General features: G+C 41.3%; 1 protein-coding gene across 1 annotated transcript; it reads left to right on the top strand.

The window, feature by feature from the left end:
* Positions 1-1,018: 1,018 nt before the first annotated feature.
* On the top strand, positions 1,019-23,571 carry LOC115201013 (elongation of very long chain fatty acids protein 6). The gene is made up of 4 exons (XM_029764199.1): positions 1,019-1,402; positions 5,642-5,773; positions 20,058-20,209; positions 22,178-23,571. The coding sequence occupies exons 1-4, from the start codon at positions 1,311-1,313 to the stop codon at positions 22,603-22,605; spliced, it is 804 nt and encodes a 267-aa protein (XP_029620059.1). The 5' UTR covers positions 1,019-1,310; the 3' UTR covers positions 22,606-23,571.
* The last annotated feature ends 4,145 nt before the right edge of the window (positions 23,572-27,716 follow it).

The raw sequence follows: 27,716 nt of genomic DNA, 5'->3' as shown, positions 1-27,716 counted from the left end.
CAACATACTGACTCATCTCTAGCCACTTTAATAATAAAAAATTGGATGTAATAAATGTATCACTAGCCACTTTAAACAATGCCACTTTATATAATGTTTACATACCCTACATTACTCATCTCATATGTATATACTGTACTCTATACCATCTACTGCATCTTGCCTATGGCATTCGGCCATCGCTCATCCATATATTTTTATGTACATATTCTTATTAATTCCTTTACACGTGTGAGTATAAGGTCGTTGTTGTGAAATTGTTAGATTACTTGTTAGATTTTACTGCATGGTCGGAACTAGAAGCACAAGCATTTCACTACACTCACATTAACATCTGCTAACCATGTGTATGTGACAAATAAAATTTGATTTATACAGCCTTATTAATTGATATGACGTATACATCCACTACACTACTTTGATACGCATTGTGGGGATGAAGAAATTAGTATATGCAATGCCCACTGAAAAATAAATGGGTATACAGGCTTATACCCTCCACTACACCACTGGGCCCAACCCATCAGTTTCTGGGATGAATCAGATGGTCTAGAATGGATTTCAATTCTAGAAATGGTCTGGGAGGGATCACATCCAGACTCATTTCGGTGAAGATAGTAATGTCCATGGGCTTGGCACAGCGTTTGGCCGGAGCTAGCCAATGACAACCAGAGGCACGCTACCTATTTCTACAATAGATTTTTTAAACCTAACCCTAACCCTAATCTTAACCACATGCCTAACCCTAACCTTATACCTAACCATAATGTTAAATTAAGACCAATAAGTTCATTTTAGTTCTCATTAACCTTTACAATAAACCGATAGCCAATGTTTACTTTGTGGCTGTGGTAACTAGTGGTAACCCTAGCCTCGCCCAGTCCCCAACAACCGGATGTTCCGGTTTTCAAGGGTAATGGAAAGAGAGCCTGTGACGCGGAACTCCATCTTAACTCCTCCTCCACATTTACTGGATTGGTTGAACAGTGCAGAAGAGCACCTCCCCCGACAGTTTTTTTCCTCCTGGTCAAGACCAGTATGCAGGGGATGTAGTTTCAGGCGTTTCTTTTTTCGCTTGATACTTTAGGAGGTTAGGCCGGAGCAAGGAGTTTGGGGTAGCCAGGCAAGAGGGGAAGTCATTGCGCTCGGCTGCTGTGCGTGAGTGACAGCCGGGAAGTGCATCTCTACTCTCTACTGCATCCTCCCATTTGCTCCTAGAATTCACTTGATGTCAAATCAACTGTCAACCCAACAGACAGGGTGAAAACATAGACCAGGATTTTTACTGGAGGAAACTGACATTTACGAAAATGAACGAGACAGAGCACATCCCGCTTGCAGAATACGATTTTGAGAGAAAATTTGATGAAAAGGGCGCTCTCGAATGGATGCAAGAAAACTGGTGAGTAGGCTAACGTTACCAATTCATCCCTGGATAAAAGAGTAGCCGAGCCTACGTAGTCTAAAGCCGGTGAATTCCCATCCTTCGCCGCCAATTTTGGATGGATTGAGCTCTCATCCACACACAATGTCATGTAGGCAACACGTTTTGCTTCGTCCCGCAACGAGCCATTGTTTACAGATCTGTAAACAATGGCTCATTGCGGTATAATCTGTATATTGACCACATTCTTCAATGATTCGGAACATATGTCGCGTTTGTTTTTTTACATTTGTATCTTACATTTGTATCATACAATGTTCGTTTTGACTATGCTACAAAGTAGCGATAAGTCAGTCGTTGATATATAAGGCTCCTGTAAATTGAAATACTTATTATAGTTCTCCGGCCTCTTTTAAAATGTCCTTGAGGATGCTACCAACTTAACTTCAGCTTTCATCTTTTATTAACGTTAATGACCTTTGATCCATCGCATGATACAGAAGCCATCCACTCTGTTGCTTGTTACATTGTTACTACAATATGACGTCAAACTCGATGTATAGGCTATCTGCTGTTCACTTCAGTTTGTGTTACATGCACGTGCATGTAACACAATGAATGATTACTAAATATCTAATGTGATGATTATTAAATTATTAAGTACATAGGCATATATACAATATAGGATATCAACAGGCTTACATTTAATAACTTGTAATATCAACTCAAAGGCTCTCCCCATCAAATGAGTATATTCTACTCAGCACACAAACCAAAATGGTCTCAAATGCTTCTCTTTGTGTACAATCAATTGTGTGAAGACCAAGACAGACCACATTTCTGCACAGACTTGCTTGGGTTCTTGATGTCATTTTCTGACTTAAGAGACAGTCTCAGAGGCAAGAAAGCTGTCAATGTGGATTGAAAAATTCCTGGAAATGTGCAGTGTTGGCCAAATAAATTCACCCTGTTTCACCCTGCCCATGCATTCCTCAGATCGAGCTCATTTGCGTAGGCTACAGCAAAGCATTGAAGTGGAGGATAGCCGGAATAGTCTAAAAGCACATCTAGAGAGGCACACGAAACACCAATGCTTTGCTTGCATGTGACATCCAGGCCTGCCACGCTGTGATTAATGGTCTAGACCTGCTTCAGCATGCATTCTGCTGATTAGCCAAACAAGCTAGCTAGTTGAAAAGGCAGAAATGTCTGCTTTCTGAGAACATTTGCTCCCACAGGACCCTCCACCCCTCTCTTGGCTCTCAGGCCCTCATTTTCTCTCTTTCAAGGAGCAAAATAAGGCCCACACATTGTATTTGACCTCCACCTCCAAATGATACAATGACTGCTGCTTCTCTCCATTCTCTTTCTCCCGCTCTGTAATGCCCATAACACATTCCCTGTATCCAGTGCCTAGGTAGTTATGATAAGGCAGTCTACTCTGAATTGTTTCACAGTGCACTATATTGAGCCACTCCAGCTTACACAAAGGGAGGGGTTCACTGGAATACTTTAGCGATCCTCACTATGTGAGCCAAGTTACAATTCCCACCAATTGTGTTAATTGTATATAGTCATACTAAACTGGGTCAAGCAACAACATCTTATCTGTTTAATATGTATTCTGTCAATCTGGATTAGTCATCTGGTCCGTCATCAAAATAAACCCCCTCTGAAGTACACACATCATTGCTTTTTAGTATTCAGCCTTATTCGCCTGAGTGCCTCAACTGACCTTTTGGTAAAAAAAAAAAAGGCCAGTCAGTGATATATCTAGTATTGTCATTGCAACCTGCTTTCTGGCTGTTTTCACATAGCGTCACAGTTGATTTTAGACGGGAGCAACGTATACTCAATCTAATTGCCTGATTACCCACGGGCTGCAGTAGTAGAAGTTCTGGTTAGCATGTCAACATCTAAGCTTGGTTAATCATTGGTTCCGTGATTATGAATAGGGATGGGGTCTGGAAAATAGAGGGGATGGAGGGGGGAACGGCTCATAATAATGGCCGGAATGGAGTAAATAGAAGAGTATCAAAAACATGGTTTGCATGTGTTTGATACCATTCCATTCACTCCATTCCATCCATTGTACTCCGTTTCAGCCATTATTATGAGCCGTCCTCCCCTCAGCAGCCTCCACTGTTAATAGCCTTATGTAACATCATCTGTATAATGCCTGTACGGTATCAGTCTGTGGAAATTTAGATGATCGAGTTTAGCTTAGCTCGCCTCGTGGCTTGCTGTGTGTACATTCAGAAGGCTGCCACCAAGTAAAAAGGAACTAGAAATGTGAACTGCAGTGTCAATCCTAAAAGTCGGCTAAGGACTGGTTCATCCATTCAGAATGATCATTGATCACATAAATGCATGGTTGTAGTCTAAAATAGATTTAACCCCTGTGCGGCCTCCGTCCCTCCGTCTTATTAGCATAACAAAATGTAATAATTTTTTTTTCAATTTTTTTTCAAATTATATCGTTTTATAGATACACCTCTCCTGAATCGAACCACGTTGTCCGATTTCAAAAAGGCTTTACAGCAAAAGCAAAACATTAGATTATGTTAGAGGAGTACATCGTAAAAGTAGCTACATAGCCATTTTCCGACCAACCACATGCATCACAAATAACCAAAAAACAGCTAAATGCAGCACTAACCTTTTACAAACTTCATCAGATGACACACCTAGGACATCATGTTACACAATGCATGCATTCTTTTGTTCGATAAAGTTCATATTTATATATAAAAACAGCATTTTACATCGGCACGTAACGTTGACTAACTATTTTCCCTCAAATGCATCCGGTGAAACAGTGCTACAATTTACTAAATTACTATTCGAAAACATTTTTAAAATGTAATATTGTCATTCTAAGATTTATAGATGAATATCTCTTGAAAGCACCTGTAATGCCAGATTTAAAAATAACTTTACTGGGTAATCACACTTTGCGATAAAAGGGGATGCGATACTCAGAACAATAGGCTAGCAATAGCAATAGGCTAGCCATCGCATATCAAATCTAGTCTTGTATACTATTGTCAATAATCCCTTACCTTTGATTATCTTCATCCTTAGGCACTTCCAGGAATCCCAGGTCCACAACAAATGTATTTTCGTTCGAAAAAGTTCATCCTTTATGTTCCATTAGCTTGTTGTTGTTAGCGCGTTCTGAAGGCTGCACCAAAAGTTCCGACGTGCGCCTGGGCTACTCTTTCAACAAAATGCATTTTTTTCTTATTTAGGTTCGTTCAAACATGTCAAACGTTGTATAACATAAATCTGTAGGGCCTTTTTCAACGAAAGCTCCAATAAGATTCGAGGGGGACGATTGCATTGTGTTTCAAAACGTTTCGAAAGGGGAGGGTAACCAGGGGCGCCGGCGTCATAATGGTGATGGCCCTCTCCGTGTGACCACGTTCCACAGCGTGTCATTGTGTCAGTTTTCACAGTAGGAGACTCAAATCACTTTGTAAAGACTGGGGACATCTAGTGGAAGCAATAGGAAGTGCTCAATGAACCATAGCTCACGGTGTGATTAATAGGCAACGTGATGAAGTTGAGTTCGCAATTCAGAATTCCACTTCCTGTTTCGATCTGTCTCGGGGTTTTGACTGCCATATGAGTTCTGTTATACTCACAGACACCATTCAAACAGTTTTAGAAACTTTAGGGTGTTTTCTATCCACAAGTATTAATTATATGCATATCCTAGCTTCTGAGTTTGAGTAGGAGGCCGTTTAAAATGGGCACGATTTTTTTTCAAAAATCGCTGTAGCGCCCCCTATCCTAGGGGAACGCCAAGAGGTTATGACAGCCTCCAGCGATTTAATTTATTATTATTTTTTCCTGTTGAAGAGCAATATCCCAAGTATAAATACAATAAAGTATACACACTAAAGGGTAAAAAAAAACGTTTTGAGCAAAATAGTGTTTTTTAGACAACTGCAAACTTCAAGGAGTTGGGCATTTAAGGAGTTGGTCTGTGGTGCCCGCTGATGTCATCGGGCTCCCGTCTTGCTTGAGGGAAAATAGAGGAGCAATAGCGAACACAAGAGGTAAGCCCCCCCAGTTGTGCCATGTCATGAGGCACCTGGTGTTAAATGAGGTGAAAATGCGTCTGGACCTTAAAGCTTGTTTGCATTTCCACCGTGCTCTCATCTAAATCATGGCCTAGGGCACAGGTAAGTACACTAATCACTTAAGAACAGGTTTGATTATGTGTTTTGGTGTTTATTTTTTCCTCAATAGGAGCAAGTCCTTTATGTTCTGTGGACTGTATGCTGCAATCATTTTCGGGGTCCAACACTTCATGCGAGAGAGGCCCAAGCTGAACCTGCGCCGACCCCTTGTCCTCTGGTCACTCAGTTTGGCTATCTTCAGGTGAGTGACACACACTGACCACTATGTTGCAGTAATAATAGCTTTATGTGTATTCCTGAACACCGTCAAACTATAATAAATCATTCAGTCAATTACTCAACCAATCAGTGTGAGTGAAGCTCTAACTGAACACTGGTGGTGGTTAGCCTCGTTATCATCCCTCATCCTTGCTAACCTCAGCATGGGAAATGTTGGCCACAAAGATGTTTGTATATAGAGCTAGTTCTCTCTCAGAATTAACAGGAAGTGGCCTTATCACAGTGTTTAAATGGACAATCTTGATTTAGGGGGCGACATTTTTCTCTTCTAAGCACACACATGGAGTACGTAAAAACAGGGATTTCTAGAGCGAAATCTGAAAACTTCTCCTTTATAACTCCTCTATAACTCTTCTCCTTTATAACTCTTCTTCAACGACATCCATGAGCACTTTGGAGCAGGTTTTCATCAAAGATCTCTCTGTACTTTGCTCCGTTCATCTTTCCCTCGATCCTGACTAGTCTCCTAGTCCCTGCTGCTGAAAAACATCCCCACAGCATGATGCTGCCACCACCATGCTTCACTGTAGGGATGATGCAAGGTTTCCTCCAGACATGACGCTTGGAATTCAGGCTACAAGGTGTTGGTTTCATCAGACCAGAGAATCTTGTTTCTCATGGTCTGATAGTCCTTTAGGTGCCTTTTGGCAAATTCCAAGCGGGCCTTCATGTGCCTTTTACTGAGGAGTGGTTCCGTCTGGTCAATCTACCATAAAGGCCTGATTGGTGGAGTGCTGTAGAGATGCTTGTCCTTCTGGAAGGTTCTCCCATCTACACAGAGGAACTCTGGAGCTCTGTCAGAGTGACCATCAGGTTCTTGGTCACCTCACAGACCAAGGCCCTTCTCCCCCGATTGCTCTAGGAAGAGTCTTGGGGGTTCCAAACTTATTCCATTTAAGAATGATTAAAGCCATTGTGTTCTTGGGGACCTTCAATGCTGCAGCCATTTTTTGGTACCCATCCCCAGATCTGTTCCTCGGCACAATCCTGTCTCGGAGCTCTACGAACAATTCCTTTGACCTCATGTCCTCGTTTTTGCTCTGACATGCACTGTCAACTGTGGGACCTTATATAGACAGGTGTGTGCCTTTCCAAATCATGTACAATATATTGAATTTACCACAGGTAAACTCCAATGAAGTTGTATAAACATCTCAAGGATGATCAATGGAAACTGGATGCACCTGAGCTCAATTTTGAGTCTCATAGCAAAGGGTCTGAATACTTAAGTAAATAAGGTATTTAAGTTTTTTTATTTGTAATAAATTTGCAAATATTTCTACAAGCCTGTTTTTGCTTTGTCATTATGGGGTATTGTGTGTAGATTGAGGACCATTTTTTAAAATTCTCTTTTAGAATAAAGCTGTAATGTAACAAAGTGTGGAAAAGGTCAAGCAGTCTGAATACTTTGTGAATCCACTGTATAATTGGCTGTGAACCGGGGTTGGGGTCAAATCCATTTCATATCCAGTCTATTCAGGAAGTACACTAAAATTTAAAAATGATCTTCAATGCTGGACCCCTAATATCCCTAATATCAATATGCCTTGTCTATTACTGTCCTGGTTAATGATTATTGTCTTATTTCACTGTAGAGCCTCTCATATTGAGCCTCCCTGCTCAATATGCCTTAACCAACCATTTAGTTCCACCTCCGACATATGCGGTGACATAACCTGGTTTAAACATCTCTAGAGGCAATATCTCTCTCATCATTACTCAATGCCTAGGTTTACCTCCAATTTACTCACATCCTACCATACCTTTGTCTGTACATTATGCCTTGAATCTATTCTATCGTGCCCAGAAACCTGCTCCTTTTACTCTCTGTTCCGAACGTACTAGACGACCAGTTCTTATAGTCTTTAGCCGTACCCTTATCCTACTTCTCCTCTGTTCCTCTGGTGATGTAGAGGTTAATCCAGGACCTGCAGTGCCTAGCTCCACTCCTATTCCCCAGGTGCTCTCATTTGTTGACTTCTGTAACCGTAAAAGCCTTGGTTTCATGCATGTTAACATTAGAAGCCTCCTCCCTAAGTTTGTTTTATTCACTGCTTTAGCACACTCTGCCAACCCGGATGTCTTAGCAGTGTCTGAATCCTGGCTTATGAAGACCACCAAAAACCCTGAAATTTCCATCCCTAACTATAACATTTTCCGCCAAGATAGAACTGCCAAAGGGGGCGGTGTTGCAATCTACTGCAGAGATAGCCTGCAGAGTTCTGTCATACTATCCAGGTCTGTACTCAAACAATTCGAGCTTCTACTTTTAAAAATCCACCTTTCCAGAAACAAGTCTCTCACTGTTGCCGCTTGCTATAGACCACCCTCTGCCCCCAGCTGTGCCCTGGACACCATATGTGAATTGATTTCCCCCCATCTATCTTCAGAGCTCGTGCTGCTAGGTGACCTAAACTGGGACATGCTTAACACCCCGGCCATCCTACGATCTAAGCTTGATGCCCTGAATCTCACACAAATTATCAAGGAACCTACCAGGTACAACCCCAAATCCGTAAACACGGGCACCCTCATAGATATCATCCTAACCAACTCGCCCTCCAAATACACGTCTGCTGTTTTCAACCAAGATCTCAGCGATCACTGCCTCATTGCCTGCATCCGTATTGGGTCTGCGGTCAAACGACCACCCCTCATCACTGTCAAATGCTCCCTAAAACACTTCAGAGAGCAGGCCTTTCTAATCGACCTGGCTGGGGTATCCTGGAATGATATTGACCTCATCCCGTCAGTAGAGGATGCCTGGTTATTCTTTAAAAGTGCCTTCCTCACCATCTTAAATAGGCATGCTCCATTCAAAACATTTAGAACCAGGAACAGATATAGCCCTTGGTTCACCCCAGACCTGTCTGCCCTTGACCAGCACAAAAACATCCTGTGGCGTAGCGTACTGCATTAGCATTAGAGGTTGACCGATTAATCGAAATGGCTTTCATAACAATCGGAAATCTGTATTTTTGGACGCCGATTTGGCCGATTTTTTTTTTATTTTTAATTATTATTATTTTGAAATTATTATATATATTTTTTTACCTTTATTTAACTAGGCAACTCAGTTAAGTACACATTCTTATTTTCAATGACGGCCTAGGAACGGTGGGTTAACTGCCTTGTTCAGGGGCAGAACGACAGATTTTTACCTTGTCAGCTCGGGGATTCAATCTTGCAACCTTACGGTTAACTAGTCCAACGCTCTAACCACCTGCTTTACATTGCACTCCACGAGGAGCCTGTCTGTTATGCGAATGCAGTAAGAAGCCAAGGTAAGTTGCTAGCTAGCATTAAACTTATCTTATAAAAAACAATCAATCAATCATAATCACTAGTTAACTACACATGGTTGATGATATTACTAGTTTTTCTAGCCTGTCCTGCGTTGCATATAATCGCTTAGGTAGACGTTGCTCCAACCATAAACATCAATGCCTTTCTTAAAATCAATACACAAGTCTATATTTTTAAACCTACATATTTGCTAACATGAATTTCTTTTAACTAGGGAAAATGTGTCACTTCTCTTGCAAACATAGTCAGGGTATATGCAGCAGTTTGGGCTGCCTGGCTCGTTGCGAACTGTGAAGACTATTTCTTCCTAACAAAGGCAACCGACTTCGCCAAACAGGGGATGATTTAACAAAAGCGCATTTGCGAAAAAAGGACAATCGTTGCACGACTGTACCTAACCATAAACATCAATGCCTTTCTTAAAATCAATACACAGAAGTATATATTTTTAAACCTGCATATTTAGCAAAAAGAAATCCAGCTTAGCAGGCAGTATTAACCAGGTGAAATTGTGTCATTTTGCGTTCATTGCACGCAGAGTCAGGGTATATGCGACAGTTTGGGCCGCCTGGCTCGTTGCGAACTAATTTGCCAGAATTTAACGTAATTATGACATAACATGGAAGGTTGTGCAATGTAACAGGAATATTTAGATTTAGGAATGCCACCCGTTAGATAAAATATGGAACGGTTTCGTATTTCACTGACAGGAAAAACATTTTGTTTTCGAGATGATAGTTTCCGGATTCGACCATATTAATGACCTAAGGCTCGTATTTCTGTGTGTTATTATGTTATAATTAAGTCTATGATTTGATAGAGCAGTCTGACTGAGCGATGGTAGGCAGCAGCAGGCTCGTAAGCATTCATTTAAACAGCACTTTCGTGCATTTGCCAGCAGCCCTTCGCAATGCATTGCGCTGTTTGAGTTCAAGCCTGTCAACTCCCAAGATTAGGCTGGTGTAACCGATGTGAAATGGCTAGCTAGTTAGCCGGGTGTGCGCTAATAGCGTTTCAAACGTCACTTGCTCTGAGACTTGGAGTAGTTGTTCCCCTTGCTCTACATGGGTAACGCTGCTTCGAGGGTGGCTGTTGTCGATATGTTCCTGGTTCGAGCCCAGGTAGGAGCGAGGAGAGGGACGGAAGCTATACTGTTACACTGGCAATACTAAAGTGCCTATAAGAACATCCAATAGTCAAAGGTATATGAAATACAAATCGTATAGAGAGAAATAGTCCTATAATTCCTATAATAACTAAACCTAAAACTTCTTACCTGGGAATATTGAAGCACCAGCTTTCATATGTTCCCATGTTCTGAACTTAAACGTTAGCTTTCTTACATGGCACATATTGCACTTTTACTTTCTTCTCCAACACTTTGTTTTGCGTTATTTAAACCAAATTGAGCATGTTTCATTATTTATTTGAGGCTAAATTGATTTTATTGATGTATTATATTAAGTTAAGTGTTCATTCAGTATTGTTGTAATTGTCATTATTACAAGTAAATACATGCAAAAAAATCGGCCGATTTCATTGGCATTGTGTGGCCCCCCAATAATCGGTATCGGTGCCGAAAAACCATAATCGGTCGACCTCTAATTAGCATCGAATAGCCCCTGTGATATGCAACTTTTCAGGGAAGTTAGGAATCAATATATACAAGGAAAGCAAAGGCTAGCTTTTTCAAACAGAAATGGGCATCCTGTAGCACAAACTCCAAAAGTTCTGGGACACTGTAAAGTCCATGGAGAATAAGAGCACCTCCTCCCAGCTGCCCACTGCACTGAGGCTAGGAAACACTGTCACCACCGATAAATCCACTATAATTGAGAATTTCAATAAGCCAAAATTATCTGCCGAAATTGTTGCAACCCCTATTTCTAGCCTGTTCAACCTCTCTTTCGTATCGTCTGTGATTCCCAAAGATTGGAAAGCTGCCACGATCATCCCCCTCTTCAAAGGGTGAGACACTCTAGACCCAAACTGCTACAGACCTATATCTATCCTACCCCGCCTTTCTAAGGTCTTCGAAAGCCAAGTTAACAAACAGATTATTGACCATTTTTGAATCCCACCGTACCTTCTCCACTATGCAATCTGGTTTCAGAGCTGGTCATGGGTGCACCTCAGCCACGCTCAAGGTCCTAAATGATATCATAACCGCCATCGATAAGAGACATTACTGTGCAGCCGTATTCATCGACCTGGCCAAGACTTTCGACTCTGTTAATCACCACATTCTTATCGGCAGACTAAACAGCCTTGGTTTCTCAAATGACTGCCTCGCCTGGTTCACCAACTACTTCTCTGATAGAGTTCGGTGTCAAATCGGAGGGCCTGTTGTTCGGACCTCTGGCAGTCGCTATGGGGGTGCCACAGGGTTCAATTTTCGGGCCGACTCTCTTCTCTGTATACATCAATGATGTCGCTCTTGCTGCTGGTGATTCTCTGATCCACCTCTACGCAGACGACACCATTCTGTATACTTCTGGCCCTTCTTTAGACACTGTGTTAACTAACCTCCAGACAAGCTTCAATGCCATGCAACTCTCCTTCCGTGGCCTCCAACTGCTCTTAAATTCAAGTAAAACTAAATGCATGCTCTTCTACCGATCACTGCCTGCACCTGCCCGCCCGACTAGCATCACTACTCTGGACGGTTCTGACTTAGAATATGTGGACAACTACAAATACCTAGGTGTCTGGTTAGAGTGTAAACTCTCCTTCCAGACTCACATTAAGCATCTCCAATCCAAAATTAAATCTAGAATCGGCTTCCTATTTCGCAACAAAGCATCCTTCACTCATGCTGCCAAACATTCCCTCATAAAACTGACCATCCTACCGATCCTCGACTTCGGCGATGTCATTTACAAAATAGCCTCCAACACTCTACTCAACAAATTGGATGCAGTCTATCACAAAAGCCCCACATACTACCCACCACTGTGACCTGTACGCTCTCGTTGGCTGGCCCTCGCTTCACACTCGTCGCCAAACCTACTGGCTCCAGGTCATCTACAAGTCTCTGGTAGGTAAAGCCCTATCTCAGCTCACTGGTCACCATAGCAGCACGTGCTCCAGTAGGTATATCTCACTAGTCACCCCCAAAGCCAATTCCTCATTTGGCCGCCTTTCTTTCCAGTTCTCTGCTGCCAATGACTGGAACAAACTGCAAATATCACTGAAGCTGGAGACTCATATCTCCCTCACTAGCTTTAAGCACCAGCTGTCAGAGCAGCTCACAGATCACTGCACCTGTACATAGCCCATCTGCAAATAGCCCATCCAACTACCTCATCCCCATACTGTATTTATTTATTTATCTTGCTCCTTTGCACCCCAGTATCTCTACTTGCACCTCATCTTCTGCACATCAATCACTCCAGTGTCTAATTAATTTACATTTACATTTTAGTCATTTAGCAGACACTCTTATCCAGAGCGACTTACAGTAGTGAATGCATACATTTCATTATTATTTTTTTCTTCGTACTTGGTATATTGTAATTACTTCGCTACCATGGCTTATTTATTGCCTTACCTCCCTTATCTCACCTCATTTGCACACACTGTATATAGATTTTCTTCAACTGTATTATTGACTGTGTTTTGTTTATTCCATGTGTAACTCTGTGTTGTTGTATGTGTCGCACTGCTTTGCTTTATTCTTGGCCAGGTCACAGTTGTAAATGAGAACTAGCCTACCTGGTTAAATGAAGGTGAAATAAAAAATAAAAAAATGTCCATGTAGAAAATTTGGAATTGGAATTTGGTAATCTTTCTGAATTGACTGGAACTGAAATGGAATTGACCCCAAACCTGCTGGGAACTCAGATATATACACAACAACCATATGCAATCCGGGTGGCGTCACTGTACAATGTACTATATAATGGGGGAAAAGTGCTATAGAAATCCAATCTGTTATCCTTATTATTAAGGAGTCAAGGAGTACACAGAACCTCATTATACAGCTCACAATAGGGAGAGCTGTTTTGATGTGCCACAGAGGTACATCATCATCGTCTGTGCCCATGCCCCCTGCTGTGCCAACCTTAATCCTAATCCCGGAGCTGTGGGCATAACCTGCCCACTCAATCCCCTTGGTGCTAGCTGGACAGGATAGCGTGTCCTTGGCACATGAAACACTTTTATAATCCATATATTCATTACTGCACAATCACTGCAACATTTTACCACATAGGTTTTTTAAGAATAGACTACTGGCCTTTGTAATAAAAAGTTAGTTACCAATGATGAGGTTGGTGTTAGGTTGGTACAATATATAACATATAGATAGATAGTTACTATTGATAATGTGGAGAAGGTAGGTAGTAACTATAGATCATGTTTTTACAGATGGTTAATGTTGATAATGGTGTTATTAGTTGTTAGTTACCATAGATAACATAGATAGTTACCATTGATAACGTAATGTTAATTGCCCACGACTGTGCAGTTTTCAGAGCAGCTTCATTATTTCCCTCATCCTGAAAATGACAACTGTGTCTCAATGCTCTCTTCTTGTGTTATTCCCACTGCTGTTTGACTGGTGTTTAGTTACATGGGTTTGGGGATGGCTTTTTTACATTTTTACATTTCAGGTGTCTTGACTCCTATAAGGGTCCAAAGGATCAGGTTACAGTGGGTCTGCTCTACAGCGCCCTCTCTCCCCTACAGAGGGGGAGAGGGGTGAAGTTGGCTGTTTTATGACGGTCGTAAATACCTTACAGAAACTCTCTTCCTTGTCTTGCAATATTAAGGGAAATAAACCTCTGTGGAACAAAGAGTGTCCTCCCTCCAAAAACTCCAACATCAACAGATGGGGGAATGAAACAATATTTCTCTTCGTCCAAACAGTTGGAGTGGTCCGTGGGCACTTAAAGAACAATTATGTCAGATCAGTTGTGTTTTGGGATCCCATAAAGGACAGTATAACAACATAACTTTATCTCTGAATGTGTATATTTCCCATATGATTAAATATGAAACTATTTGTGAGAAGATGTGATGTTAGCCTTCTAAATGAGAGAATTGTATTTCATATGAAGTCTTAACCAAGTCAGTGGCCATGCCCACGTGAGCACAGACATTACGAAAAAAGGAGACAACACCCTATTTCCCTGAGTGCTTAAATAGGGAGTGCTTAAATAGCACTTGTGACAAAATGTACATTTAGTCAAGAAATGGCTACTACTCTATAGACCAGAGAGCATGGAGCTGGTTAACCTCTCTGGGCTAGGTGGCGCCAAATCGTCCCACCTACGTAACAGCCAGTTGAATCCTGTGGCGCGATTTTCAAAACCTTTGAAATGCTATTACTTCAATTTCTCAAACATATGACTATTTTACAGCTATTTAAAGACAAGACTCTCGTTAATCTAACCACACAGTCCTATTTCAAAAAGGCTTTACAACGAAAGCAAAACATTAGATTATGTCAGCAGAGTACCCAGCCAGAAATAATCAGACACCCATTTTTCAAGCTAGCATATAATGTCACAAAAACCCAGAAGACAGCTAAATGCAGCACTAACCTTTGATGATCTTCATCAGATGACAACCCTAGGACATTATGTTATACAATACATGCATGTCTGTTCAATCAAGTTCATATTTATATAAAAAAACAGCTTTTTACATTAGCGTGTGACATTCAGAAACGATAAACGTTCACAAAAAGCATAACAATTATTTTAAGAATTATAGATACAGAACTCCTCTATGCACTCGATAGCTTTTCGGATGAAGCACATTTTGCAATATTCTAAGTACATAGCCCAGCCATCACGGGCTAGCTATTTAGACACCCGGCAAGTTTAGCCTTCACCAAAATCACATTTACTATAAGAAAAATGGTCTTACCTTTCCTGTTCTTCGTCAGAATGCACTCCCAGGACTTCCACTTCAATAACAAATGTAGGTTTGGTCCCAAATAATCCATCGTTATGTTCCATCAGCGACGTTTTGTTCGTGAGTTCTAGACACTATCAGAATGGTAAATCACGGTCGTGCGCATGGCGCATAACGTGACAGAAAAATTCTAAATATTCCGTTACCGTACTTCGAAGCATGTCAACCGCTGTTTAAAATCAATTTTTATGCAATTTATCTCTTAGAAAAGCGATAATATTCCGACCGGGAATCTGCCTGTCTGTAAATAGAGGGAAAAACAGAAAGGCGGGGGCGGCCAGTGCCCGCGCCTAAGCCCTTTGTCCTCTGATAGACCACTTAGCAAAAGCGCTCGTGTGTTTCAGCCAGGGCTTTGAATTACGTCATTCAGGTTTTTCCCGGGCTCTGAGAGCCCATTGGAGCCGTGGGAAGTGTCACGTAACAGCAGAGATCCTTAGTTTTTGGAAGAGATGTCAAAGAAAGCAAATAAATGGTCAGACAGGCCACTTCCTGTAAATGAATCTCTCAGGTTTTTGCCTGCCAAATGAGTTCTGTTATACTCACAGACACCATTCAAACAGTTTTAGAAACTTTAGGGTGTTTTCTATCCATATATAATAAGTATATGCATATTCTAGTTACTAGGTAGGATTAGTAACCAGATTAAATTGGGTACGTTTTTTATCCGGCTGTGTAAATACTGCCCCCTAGCCCCAACAGGTTAAGAAAACTACAAGACTACACATTCATAGTCAGCAGCTGTATATGTAAAATAGTCTAGTAAACTCAACCGAAGACGAGAGTAGAACACTTCCCTATCGAACGACTGAATGGTACTCAGAAAGATCCATTCTGGAGAACATTTCTCTATCAAACGATCATTGGTACGTCTGACGTATCCATTATAACAGTGCTACAACTACGAAAGACTTTGATCTCTGGTGGATAAACCAGAGACTTTCTGTCGACTGGCTGTCCAGCAGACGGACCTGCGATTCTAACAGAGAGACAACAAGACATATAGGCGTAAATATATAAATTGCAATCCCTTTCGAATGAGCGGCTGTTCATGTGCAAAGTATTAGCATTTCAATGAGCCTAGTTATCAGCTGTGTGTGCGATAGTGAAGTCCTTTGTCTTTTCTCCCGCTCTTTCTTACCTGCCCCCCCCTTTTCATTTGGTGTAACAAGCCGTCATATAAAATCACATTTTATTGGTCACATACACATGGTTGGTTAGCAGATGTTAATGCGAGTGTAGCGAAATGCTTGTGCTTCTAGTTCCGACAGTGCAGTAATATCTAACAAGTAATCTAACAGTTCCCCAACAACTACCTAATACACACAAATCTAAAGGGGTAAATGAGAATATGTACATATAAGTATATGGATGAGCGATGGCCAAGCGGCATAGCCAAGGTGCAGTAGATGGTATAAAATACAGTATATACATATGATATGAGTAATGTAAGATATGTAAGCATTATTAACCTCTCTCGGGTATGTGGGACGAAATAGTCCCACCTAGTCAAAACCAGTGGAATCGAGTGGCGCGATATTCAAAAACCTTAAAAATGCTATAACTTCAATTTCTCAAACATATGACTATTTTACACCATTTTAAAGACAAGACTCTCGTTAATCTAACCACATTGTCCGATTTCAAAAAGGCTTTACAACGAAAGCAAAACATTAGATTATCTCAGGAGAGTACCCAGCCAGAAATAATCACACACCCATTTTTCAAGCTAGCATATAATGTCACAAAAATCAAAACCACAGCTAAATGCAGCACTAACCTTTGATGATCTTCATCAGATGACACTCCTAGGACATTATGTTATACAATACATGCATGATTTGTTCAATCAAGTTCATATTTATATCAAAAACCAGCTTTTTACATTAGCATGTGACGTTCAGAACTAGCAAACATTCCGAAGACTTCCGGTGAATTTACTAAATTACTCACAATAAACGTTCACAAAAAACATAATAATTATTTTAAGAATTATAGATACAGAACTCCTTTATGCAATCGCGGTGTCAGATTTTAAAATAGCTTTTCGGCAAAAGCACATTTTGCAATATTCTGAGTAGATAGCTCGCCATCACGGGCTAGCTAATTTGACACCCACCAAGTTTGGCGTTCACTAAACTCAGAATTACTATAAGAAAAATTGGATTACCTTTGCTGTTCTTCGTCAGAATGCACTCCCAGGACTTCTACTTCAACCAAAAATGTTGTTTTGGTTCAAAATAATCCATAGTTATGTTCAAATATCCTCTGTTTTGTCCGTGCGTTCAGGTCCCTATCCGAACGGTGACGCGCGGACGCATGTCGTGACAAAAAATTTCAAAATATTCCATTACCGTACTTCGAAGCATGTCAAACGTGTTTAAAATCAATTTTTATGCAATTTTTTTCTCGTAAAATAGCGATAATATTCCGACCGGGAGACGTTGTTTTTGTTCAAAGACTGAAAGAAGAAAATGGTGTCTTCACATGCACGCGCGTGCCCGTGTCATTGTTCTCAGATCGACCACTTTCCAATTGCGCTACTGTTTTTCAGCCAGGGACTGCAGAGTCATCATTCCCCGTTCTGGTGCCTTCTGAGAGCCTTAGAAAATGTCACGTTACAGCAGAGATCCTCTGTTTTCGATAAAGAGGCTATGGAAGGCCAAGAAATGGTCAGAGAGGGCACTTCCTGTATAGAATCTTCTCAGGTTTTGGCCTGCCATATGAGTTCTGTTATACATTATATATTATACTCACAGACACCATTCAAACAGTTTTAGAAACTTTAGGGTGTTTTCCATCCAAATCAAACAATTATATGCATATTTTAGTTTCTGGGCAGGAGTAATAACCAGATTAAATCGGGTACGTTTTTTATCCGGACGTGAAAATACTGCCCCCCTACCCAAGAGAGGTTAAAGTGCCATTATATAAAGTGCCGTTGTTTAAAGTGACTAGTGATCCATTTATTAAAGTGTCCAGTGATTGGGTCTCAATGTAGGCAGCAGCCTCTCTGAGTTAGTGATTGCTGTTTAGCAGTCTGATGGCCTTGAGATTGAAAAACAGCTTCTATCTTTCGGTCCCAGCTTTGATGCACCTGTACTGACCTCGCCTTCTGCATGATAGCGGTGTGAACAGGCAGTGGCTCGGGTGGTTATGTTTTGATGATCTTTTTGGCCTTCCTGTGACATCGGGTGCTGTAGGTGTCATGGAGGGCAGGTAGTTTGCCCCCGGGGATGCGTTGTGCAGACCGCACCACCTTCTGGAGAGCCTTGTGGTTGAGGGCGGTGCAGTTGCCATACCAGTCTGTGATACAGCGCGACAGGATGCTCTCGATTGTGCATCTGTAAAAGTTTGTCATGGTTTTGGGTGACAAGCCAAATTTCTTCAGCCTCCTGAGGTTGAAGAGGCGCTGCTACGCCTTCTTCACCATGCTGTCTGTGTGGGTGGACCATTTCAGTTTGTCCGTGATGTGTACGCCCAGGAACTTAAGACTTTCCACCTTCTCCACTGCTGTCCCTTTGATGTGGATAGGGGGGTGCTCCCTCTGCTGTTTCCTGAAGTCCACGATCATCTCCTTTGTTTTGTTGACGTTGAGTGAGAGGTTGTTTTCCTGACACCACACTCCGAGTGCCCTCACCTCATACCTGTAGGCTGTCTCGTAGTTGTTGGTGATCAAGCCAACTACTGTTGTGTCGTCTGCAAACTTGATGATTGAGTTGGAGGTGTGCATGGCCACGCAGTCGTGGGTGAACAGGGAGTACAGGAGTGGGCTGAGCACACACCCTTGAGGGTCAGCGAAGTTGAGGGTCAGCGAAGTGGAGATGTTGTTTCCTACCTTCACCACCTGGGGGCAGTCCGTCAAAGTCCAGGACCCAGTTGCACAGGGCGGGTTTGAGACCCAGGGCCTCCAGCTTGATGATGAGTTTGAAGGGTCTATGGTGTTGAGGGTACTATGGTTTAGTCCACTCGGGATTTTTCATTGTATCATGTTAGTAACCAATGTATAACCTATCCTGTGTGTGTTTATGTACTTCTGTGTGATTATTTAGTTAGTTCAAAAATAAATAATTAACCTAATTGGTATATCGCTGGTTAATCATTTATGCTTGGGTTCATGCAGATATCCTATAGTTTGCGACATTCAGAATATGACTGATGAGGTAATAATACATTAATAAGTGACTGTAATCGATAAAATATGAAAATATCTGAAGAGTTAAATTCGGGAAATAGTAACTCTAAACAACATTTTCCCGTGGTGCTCCGACTTCCTAGTTAATGTTTACATGATTAGTTTAAATCACATAATAATTACACAGAGAATTGATTTGATAATATAAGTCTTCGCATTAATGATAGTCCAAGACACGACACAGGCCTTGTGATTTACAATTGATAAGGAGAGGTGATATATTTTCATAGTGTGTCCAAATTGAAATGACCTCACTCTGTAAGTAGCCAGAGTGTGTTTCAGATGAGAAGGAAAGCTACAAATCGATACAGTGTTTACTAAGCATACGCATCCTGTTTACAAAGTAAGAGCATGTGTGTCTAAGTCTTTATTGGGCTTAATGGAGGTCTAAAATGGTTGGAGACAGGGGAAGGACAGCCAATTGGAGATGTGACCCACTGATATATCTTATCTCTTATCTTGTTTCAGGTTTAGAGCGTTATGGCAACTGCAACATTGGCAGTTCATATAGTTCAGAGGTATATCACATTTCGTCATGGCACCGCAAAGCTGACTGAATATAATATAGTTGAGAGATGTATATCGCATTACATTATGACAACCACAAAGCTTATAGTTCAGGTGTATAAAAATATGAGCTGAATTCGGACGTGTACAAAACACCTACTTACAGTCCACTCTGATCGACCATTGGCATTATACTTGTGTTAAAAATGTTTCGTATACCAATGACTTGTGTGTAATTGTGAATTCCCTATAGTTAGACAGAGCAGATTCACGTAACACTATACATTATCTCATAATCTATATGTGTTTCATTCCACAGTATCATCGGAGCTGTCAGGACCGGATGTTACATGTTCCATGTCCTCAACAAAAGTGGCTTTAAGCAGTCGGTGTGTGACACCAGCTTCTACAGCGCTCCTGTCAGCAAGTTCTGGGCCTATGCCTTTGTCCTGAGCAAGGCCCCTGAGCTGGGTAAGGAATGTCCCAAATAGGGTCCAGTTCTGAATGCTTCAGATAGAAATACACTGAGTGAACAAAACATTAGGAACACCTCATTACATGACATAGACTGACCAGGTGAATTCAAGTGAACGCTATGCTCTCTTATTGATGTCACCTGTTAAATCCACTTCAATCAGTGTAGATGAATCAGAGGAGACAGGTTACAGAAGGACAATTGAGACATGAATTGTGGGTGTGCCCTTCGGAGGTTGAATGGGCAAGACAAAAGATTTAAGTGCCTTTTGAATAGGGTGTGTTAGTAGGTGCCAGGCACACATGTTTGAGTTTGTCAAGAACTGCAACGCTGCAGGGTTTTTCACACTCAACAGTTTCCCGTGTGTATCAAGAATGTTCCACCACCCAAAGGACATCTAGCCAACTTGACACAACTGTGGAAAGCATTGTAGTCAACATGGGCCAGCATCTCTGTGAAATGCTTTCGATACCTTGTAGAGTCCATGCCCTGACGAATTGAGACTTTTCTGAGGGCAAAATGGGGTGCAACTCAATATTAGGAAGGTGTTCCTTATGTTTTGTACACTCAGTGAATGTCATGTAGTACAGACATGCATGTACCTCTCTGTCATGCAGTGCAAGATATTCAGCTCACCTTGAGCTGATGTATACAAGTCATTTCTGACCCTGGCCAACGAGTGGGAGCGATGGAGTGGGTTGTAATTGGTCAATTAGGTCAGAGGGCCAATCAAAGAGAAGGAGGCTGGTGCAGGACAAAAAACAACCTTGAAACAATTTGTCTATTTATGTAATTCCGGAAGCATTTGAAGTTTCTAGTGCACTTGTATTGATCAGCGGAGGCCTATTACCTCAAGACCTGTGTGGCTGCATTATGATGCTGTCCCCTCTCTCAGAGCAGTAATCTAGTCACTTCTATCTGTCAGTCAGACAGGGATGCAATAGCGTTGATAAATGGACAGAGATGCTGAGGTGGCGAAAAAAATCCCATTTGGGAATAATTGACATATGTCTCCTCCTGAGCAAGAGACAGGAAGGGCATGCTTGTGTTCTAGAATGGGACAGATGTGTAATATACAGTATTACACCAGTTTAGTTTGTACTGTACACAGAGACAGCAGAAGTAGGGGTGCGGCAGCAGCGGCCCCACCCCCTGGTCTGCGCAACTTCGAAGTTCAACTGGGTTAAATGGAATGAAGTCTGGGCACTGACTGTAGGCCTATAACTTCTCACATGTAGCTTAATATTATATTAACGCCTTAAAATGATACATCATTTTGTCTCTGCAATAATATAATTTCTTTCTGTCAGCATCTTATGCGAATGTGTGATTATGGAATGTGTAAACGAGCTATCTTTGTCAGCGACATAAATGTCAGCGACATTTTTCAACCACATAAAATATGCATCCTGAAATCTTATTATAAACATGTTGGGTCGTTGTTTTAGAGTTGGGCTATTGTCTCCCCGGTCCCTAAACATCCTCACTCCGGCGAGAGGAGCAGAAGTGAAAATGAACTTTACCGATGTCAACTAGATGATTATTTATGCATTCATTCTATCGATGTGTGACATTATTCTTGTGGGCAAGGCTTAATTTAGTCTTCTATCTTCTAGGGCAACAAGTCATGACAGAAGATAAGCTACATGTATCTAATTACAGACAAGTACACTAACAAATAGCCTACCAAATGTCAGAAATTATGAAGAGGATGTTTAGTTTAAGTTCATTGGAGTGTGTTAGTATGTTGTTGTATGCTTCCTAATATGTTGTGTGTTTGTGTTTAGTACTTCACTGTACTTTTGAGGACCACAACATCCCATCTTTCCAATTCTTTTTTGGAAGTGAGGTCCAAAAAGCCGGTCCTCACAACTTTTTACTTCTACTATGTGTATTCACTATTGTTTGAGAGAGAGTGAAAGTGATCAAACATCAGAGTGATTTCCCCCTCCCTCCCTTTTCAGGCGACACGGTGTTCATCGTGCTCCGTAAGCAGCGCCTCATCTTCCTGCACTGGTACCATCACATTACCGTGCTGGTCTACTCCTGGTACTCCTACAAGGACCAGGTGGCCGGTGGTGGCTGGTTCATGACCATGAACTACCTGGTCCACTCCTTCATGTACACCTACTATGCTGCCCGGGCGGCAGGTTACCGGGTGCCTCGACCCTGCGCTATGGTCATCACGGCCACCCAGATCATGCAGATGGTGATGGGGCTTGCTGTCTTAGGCTTGGTCTACCACTGGATGCACGAAGTGCGCTGCCCGTCTTACGTGCCCAACATCGCCTGGGGCTCACTCATGTACCTCAGCTACCTGGTCCTGTTCGCCTCCTTTTTCTACAAGTCCTACCTCAAGGTTGCCGCTGACAAGGAGTCCAAGGCCAAGTAGGGGCTGGATTCGTCAGAGGCAAGTTGCACACTGGGCAAGTCATATTAAGAGTGTGCCTAGTTGAGAAGAATATTGCGTTGTGCCATAATGTGTGAGTCACAACTGGTTTTTGCTGGTTGCTGGGTCCACGTCAATATCTTCCCACCCCAACTTTGTATTGCTGTAGCTCATCTAACTAACTAGAACCCTGGATTACACGATAATAGAATGGTTGTTGAGAGTGGACAGGGCATGGTCAGGACACTTTAATATAATATTCCATTAAATACATTTTAAAAAAGGCGATAGAGATAGCAGCTCAGTTTGTGTTTGACTAAATGTACTACTCACTTCATTTTGATTTAGTGGCTTTGTTAATCAATCTTTTTGACCAGCTGAGTCCAGTGAAAAACACAGCCATATGAGTCCTGAGGTTTCTCCAAGGGCAGTTTACAACCGCGTTTGGAGTCTGCGCGTTCAATGAATTTGACAGTCACTTACAGGACATTATTAATGCTGAACGGCTCTAACTTGTAGTGAAATCTGGTGCTTTTTAGACCAGCACTGAGAATTGTCTCACTGTATTAGACCTCACAACCCTATAGTATAACGAAGTGACGATCAAAAGGAACAAATGCACTGATTAATGAGGATATTTTTTCTGTTTTAGTTGTAGGTAATTGTCTGGGAATAGGTGGGAGGAGAGAAGCGCACAGAAAGGAGTGACACTTGGAACAATGTGTCCATTGTAAATAATATATCTTAAGAATGTATTTATTTTCTTAAAATCTAAAGTCTATGGGGGTCCTTGGAGTGTACCAGGAAATAGTGGGACTCAGTACGTTTCTGCCTGTCTTAAATTGTGCAGTATGAGTTGTGCACTTTTGTATTTGAAATGTTTTTCTTTACGTCACAACAATGCACTATATTATTTTATTTTTTTAAGTATTACATCTCTCTGTATGTTCATTAAAGAATCGGAAGTCCCCTGAGATTATTTTTATTTGTCAAACAGCAGCCGATCGATCATCACGTCACCAGAATAAGACCCTCAATATTTATTGGAAAGGAACAACAAACTCATCACCGTGCATTTTTTTACCACCCTGTAAAGTTCATCATAACTTCCCACTGGGCACAGACCTCAATTCAATATCTGATCCATGTTGGTTCAATTTCATTGAAATGACATGGAAACAACGTTGATTCAACCAGGGTGTGCCTTGTGGGTTATTTAATGTGTAGTCTAATAAACTGAATGCTTTCCCGAGTCATAGTGGGAGAACCACACACCATATCATGGTGTGAATTCGAGTTTACTTTGATATGACAGTTATTATATCAATATTTGTGAATAAAGGCGTTTCCACGGCCATTTCTCCCATAATACATTTTACAGACAAAAACATCCCACCTAGCGTAACAAATTTGCTGGTTACTGTAAAGCCCTAGTTATTTTGTTGCTTTGACGAAGTCATTTCTGATGATTAGCATTTATTTCATGGAATTAATCTAATCCAGGGGTGGGCAACTGGCGGTCCGCAGCCCCTCTGTTGTAGGCCCGCAGGTCAATTTACCCCCCCCCCTGGGATGTGGGTACACAGACCCGTGAGCCACTGTGGCCCCTCATGATGTATTCAAAGTTGCCCATCCCTGATCTAATCACATGAAATGTATGTCAACCCTGTAACGTGAACTGAACTCTCATTTTAAAAGGGTGAAACTATTCCTTTTGAAATAATTTTTTCAAAAGAAACATTGAATATCTAATAGTCAAATCGTAGTGTAAAAGCAGGTGAGCTGGTTCTACTCTTTTTGGCCATTTCCGGGTGTTTTGTGGTGGAAAACGGAGTGGGTCGAGCATACCACGTCAACCCTGTTACCCATGTTTGAAATGTTTTAACAATAAAACATTTTTTGGGGAAGTTTGAATTCAATTTCCCTTACCTGTTTTAACACAACAAGCTTCCATTCCCCCTGTCACAAGGGGGATTAATGGCTGATTTAACATGAAATCGTCAACCCTGTTACAGTCAACCCTGTTACTATATTTGGCATTTTAATAGGCGCTTACTATAGATTTTTTTTTATTGAGATGGGAAAAAGTGTTTTTTATTCAGTTTAAACGTGTTCTTTGACATAATATTAAAAGGAGGTTAAATAAAACATTTAATTATAATGTTATAATACCCAAAAAGTTACTCATTTGGTGGAATGACCCAGATACTGTTACACAAAGACGCATGTTCCTTTTTGTTTCCTCCTATTTCAAAAACGACCACCAGTGTTGATGGGACGCGTTGTGTAAGTAGAGGCTTAGGTCAAGGCAGCGACATAGTTTTATTGTCTAGAAATCTAGTAGATCCAGAAAGTAGTGTCTTGTAAGCACACCTAACTTCTAGTCAGTTTTAACCCTCGGTAGCTTATGTGCGTCTCCCTTTATGTTTGTAGTAGAGCTGCACTATCTCCTTCCTACACATCCTTCCAGAGCCATACTGGTGTGAGCACATTTACTTTAATGTATGTATCAGCTGAGAGTAGTTATGGCTTAAAGTATACAGACTATTTTGATGCTGTGTGTGTGACATTTGCCTTCATAAGCACTACTAGACATTTTTTTTTAAACCTTTCAGTCCTGTTAAACCCCCCCCCCACGTGACGCCTACTGTGTCATGGAGCTCGTACTCTTAAGTTTATTAGCTTCAAACACAAAGTGAGACAGTCTAGCCTGTACATGGCTGGTAGTCGCCAAATGTCTTAAGTAGTGCTTATAATCTTATTATAATGTTGTGTTTATGAAGTAGCTACACTGCCCTTATGTAATATCCTTCATATTACTCAAATGTAACACCTGATGCTGCAGCAGGCACATTAATGTATTACCATTGTTATAGAATAGTACAATAAGCTTAGCAGTGTTAAGAAGTGTGAATCATTTATAAGACCACACCAGAAGAGTGAATCTGCAAGAAATATTTATTTCACTTGGCTGGTGTTGTCAATAATGATGATATTATGATCATGATGTGACATTATACATGTTGTCCACCCTCCACCTTGAAACCAACGGTTGCATTTTAGTTGTAAAATATCGTAACGATAATACGCAGGGAATATACTCAGTTTATAATACATTCATTTGTGTGCCAAATGATGCTTCTGCAGTTTTCTACTCTGTTAGGAAAATGTGAACACAGTTCGTGTTTGTATATTATCTTTGCTGATGAAGAGTGTAAGAACACATGCTTATGCATCCCTGTGAGTCTTCTATCTACTACGTTACTGATGAGAAAGGGAAAAAACTGTCAAGAGCTTTGATGTTTAAATGTTTGGATTTAAAATGTTGAAACAATAAATTCATATCTGTTTTAAAATACTTTTGCATTGTTTCGTTCTTGCTGAAATCTGAGGGGTATACTAAAAAGTAGGATCAAGGAGTTAGCCAGCTAGCTTGCCTAAATATTCTGAAATAACGTAAAAATATTTTGAAAGTTAAGCACGAATTTGGCGTTGTCTAATTGTCTCAACAACCAAAAACAGATATGACTTCAGCTTTCTTATTGAATCAGATAATCAATAGTTAATTTAAGGGGTGAAGAGGTGGTGCAAGGGGGGGGGGGCGCTGTTGCATACTCTTCGAAGAGGTAGGGTTTCAAATGTTTTCGGAAGATGAGCATATGAAGCATATACAGTGGGGCAAAAAAGTATTTAGTCAGCCACCAATTTTGCAAGTTCTCCCACTTAAAAAGATGAGAGGCCTGTAATTTTCATCATAGGTACACTTCAACTATGACAGACAAAATTAGGGAAAAAAATCCAGAAAATCACATTGTAGGATTTTTAATGAATTTATTTGCAAATTATGGTGGAAAATAAGTATTTGGTCAATAACAAAAGTTTATCTCAATACTTTGTTGTATACCCTTTGTTGGCAATGACACAGATCAAACGTTTTCTGTATGTCTTCACAAGGTTTTCACACACTGTTGCTGGTATTTTGGCCCATTCCTCCATGCAGATCTCCTCTAGAGCAGTGATATTTTGGGGCTGTCGCTTGGCAACATGGACTTTCAACTCCCTCCAAAGATTTTCTATGGGGTTGAGATCTGGAGACTGGCTAGGCCACTCCAGGACCTTGAAATGCTTCTTACGAAGCCACTCCTTCGTTGCCCGGGCGGTGTGTTTGGGATCATTGTCATGCTGAAAGACCCAGCCACGTTTCATCTTCAATGCCCTTGCTGATGGAAGGAGGTTTTCACTCAAAATCTCACGATACATGGCCCCATTCATTCATTCCTTTACACGGATCAGTCGTCCTGGTCCCTTTGCAGAAAAACAGCCCCAAAGCATGATGTTTCCACCCCCATGCTTCACAGTAGGCATGGTGTTCTTTGGATGCAACTCAGCATTCTTTGTCCTCCAAACACGACGAGTTGAGTTTTTACCAAAAAGTTATATTTTGGTTTCATCTGACCATATGACATTCTCTCAATCCTCTTCTGGATCATCCAAATGCTCTCTAGTAAACTTCAGATGGGCCTGGACATGTATTGGCTTAAGCAGGGGGACACGTCTGGCACTGCAGGATTTGAGTCCCTGGCAGCGTAGTGTGTTACTGATGGTAGGCTTTGTTACTTTGGTCCCAGCTCTCTGTAGGTCATTCACTAGGTCCCCCCATGTGGTTCTGGGATTTTTGCTCACCGTTCTTGTGATCATTTTGACCCCACGGGGTGACATCTTGCGTGGAGCCCCAGGTCTAGGGAGATTATCAGTGGTCTTGTATGTCTTCCATTTCCTAATAATTGCTCCCACAGTTGATTTCTTCAAACCAAGCTGCTTACCTATTGCAGATTCAGTCTTCCCAGCCTGGTGCAGGTCTACAATTTTGTTTCTGGTGTCCTTTGACAGCTCTTTGGTCTTGGCCAGAGTGGAGTTTGGAGTGTGACTGTTTGAGGTTGTGGACAGGTGTCTTTTATACTGATAACAAGTTCAAACAGGTGCCATTAATACAGGTAACGAGTGGAGGACAGAGGAGCCTCTTAAAGAAGAAGTTACAGGTCTGTGAGAGCCAGAAATCTTGCTTGTTTGTAGGTGACCAAATACTTATTTTCCACCATAATTTGCAAATAAAT

This window comes from Salmo trutta, chromosome 10, assembly GCF_901001165.1.
Source record: "Salmo trutta chromosome 10, fSalTru1.1, whole genome shotgun sequence".
In the NCBI taxonomy this organism is placed as follows: domain Eukaryota; kingdom Metazoa; phylum Chordata; class Actinopteri; order Salmoniformes; family Salmonidae; genus Salmo; species Salmo trutta.
The sequence above is the reverse complement of the archived record's forward strand: the minus strand, read 5'-3'. Positions and strand labels throughout refer to the sequence as shown.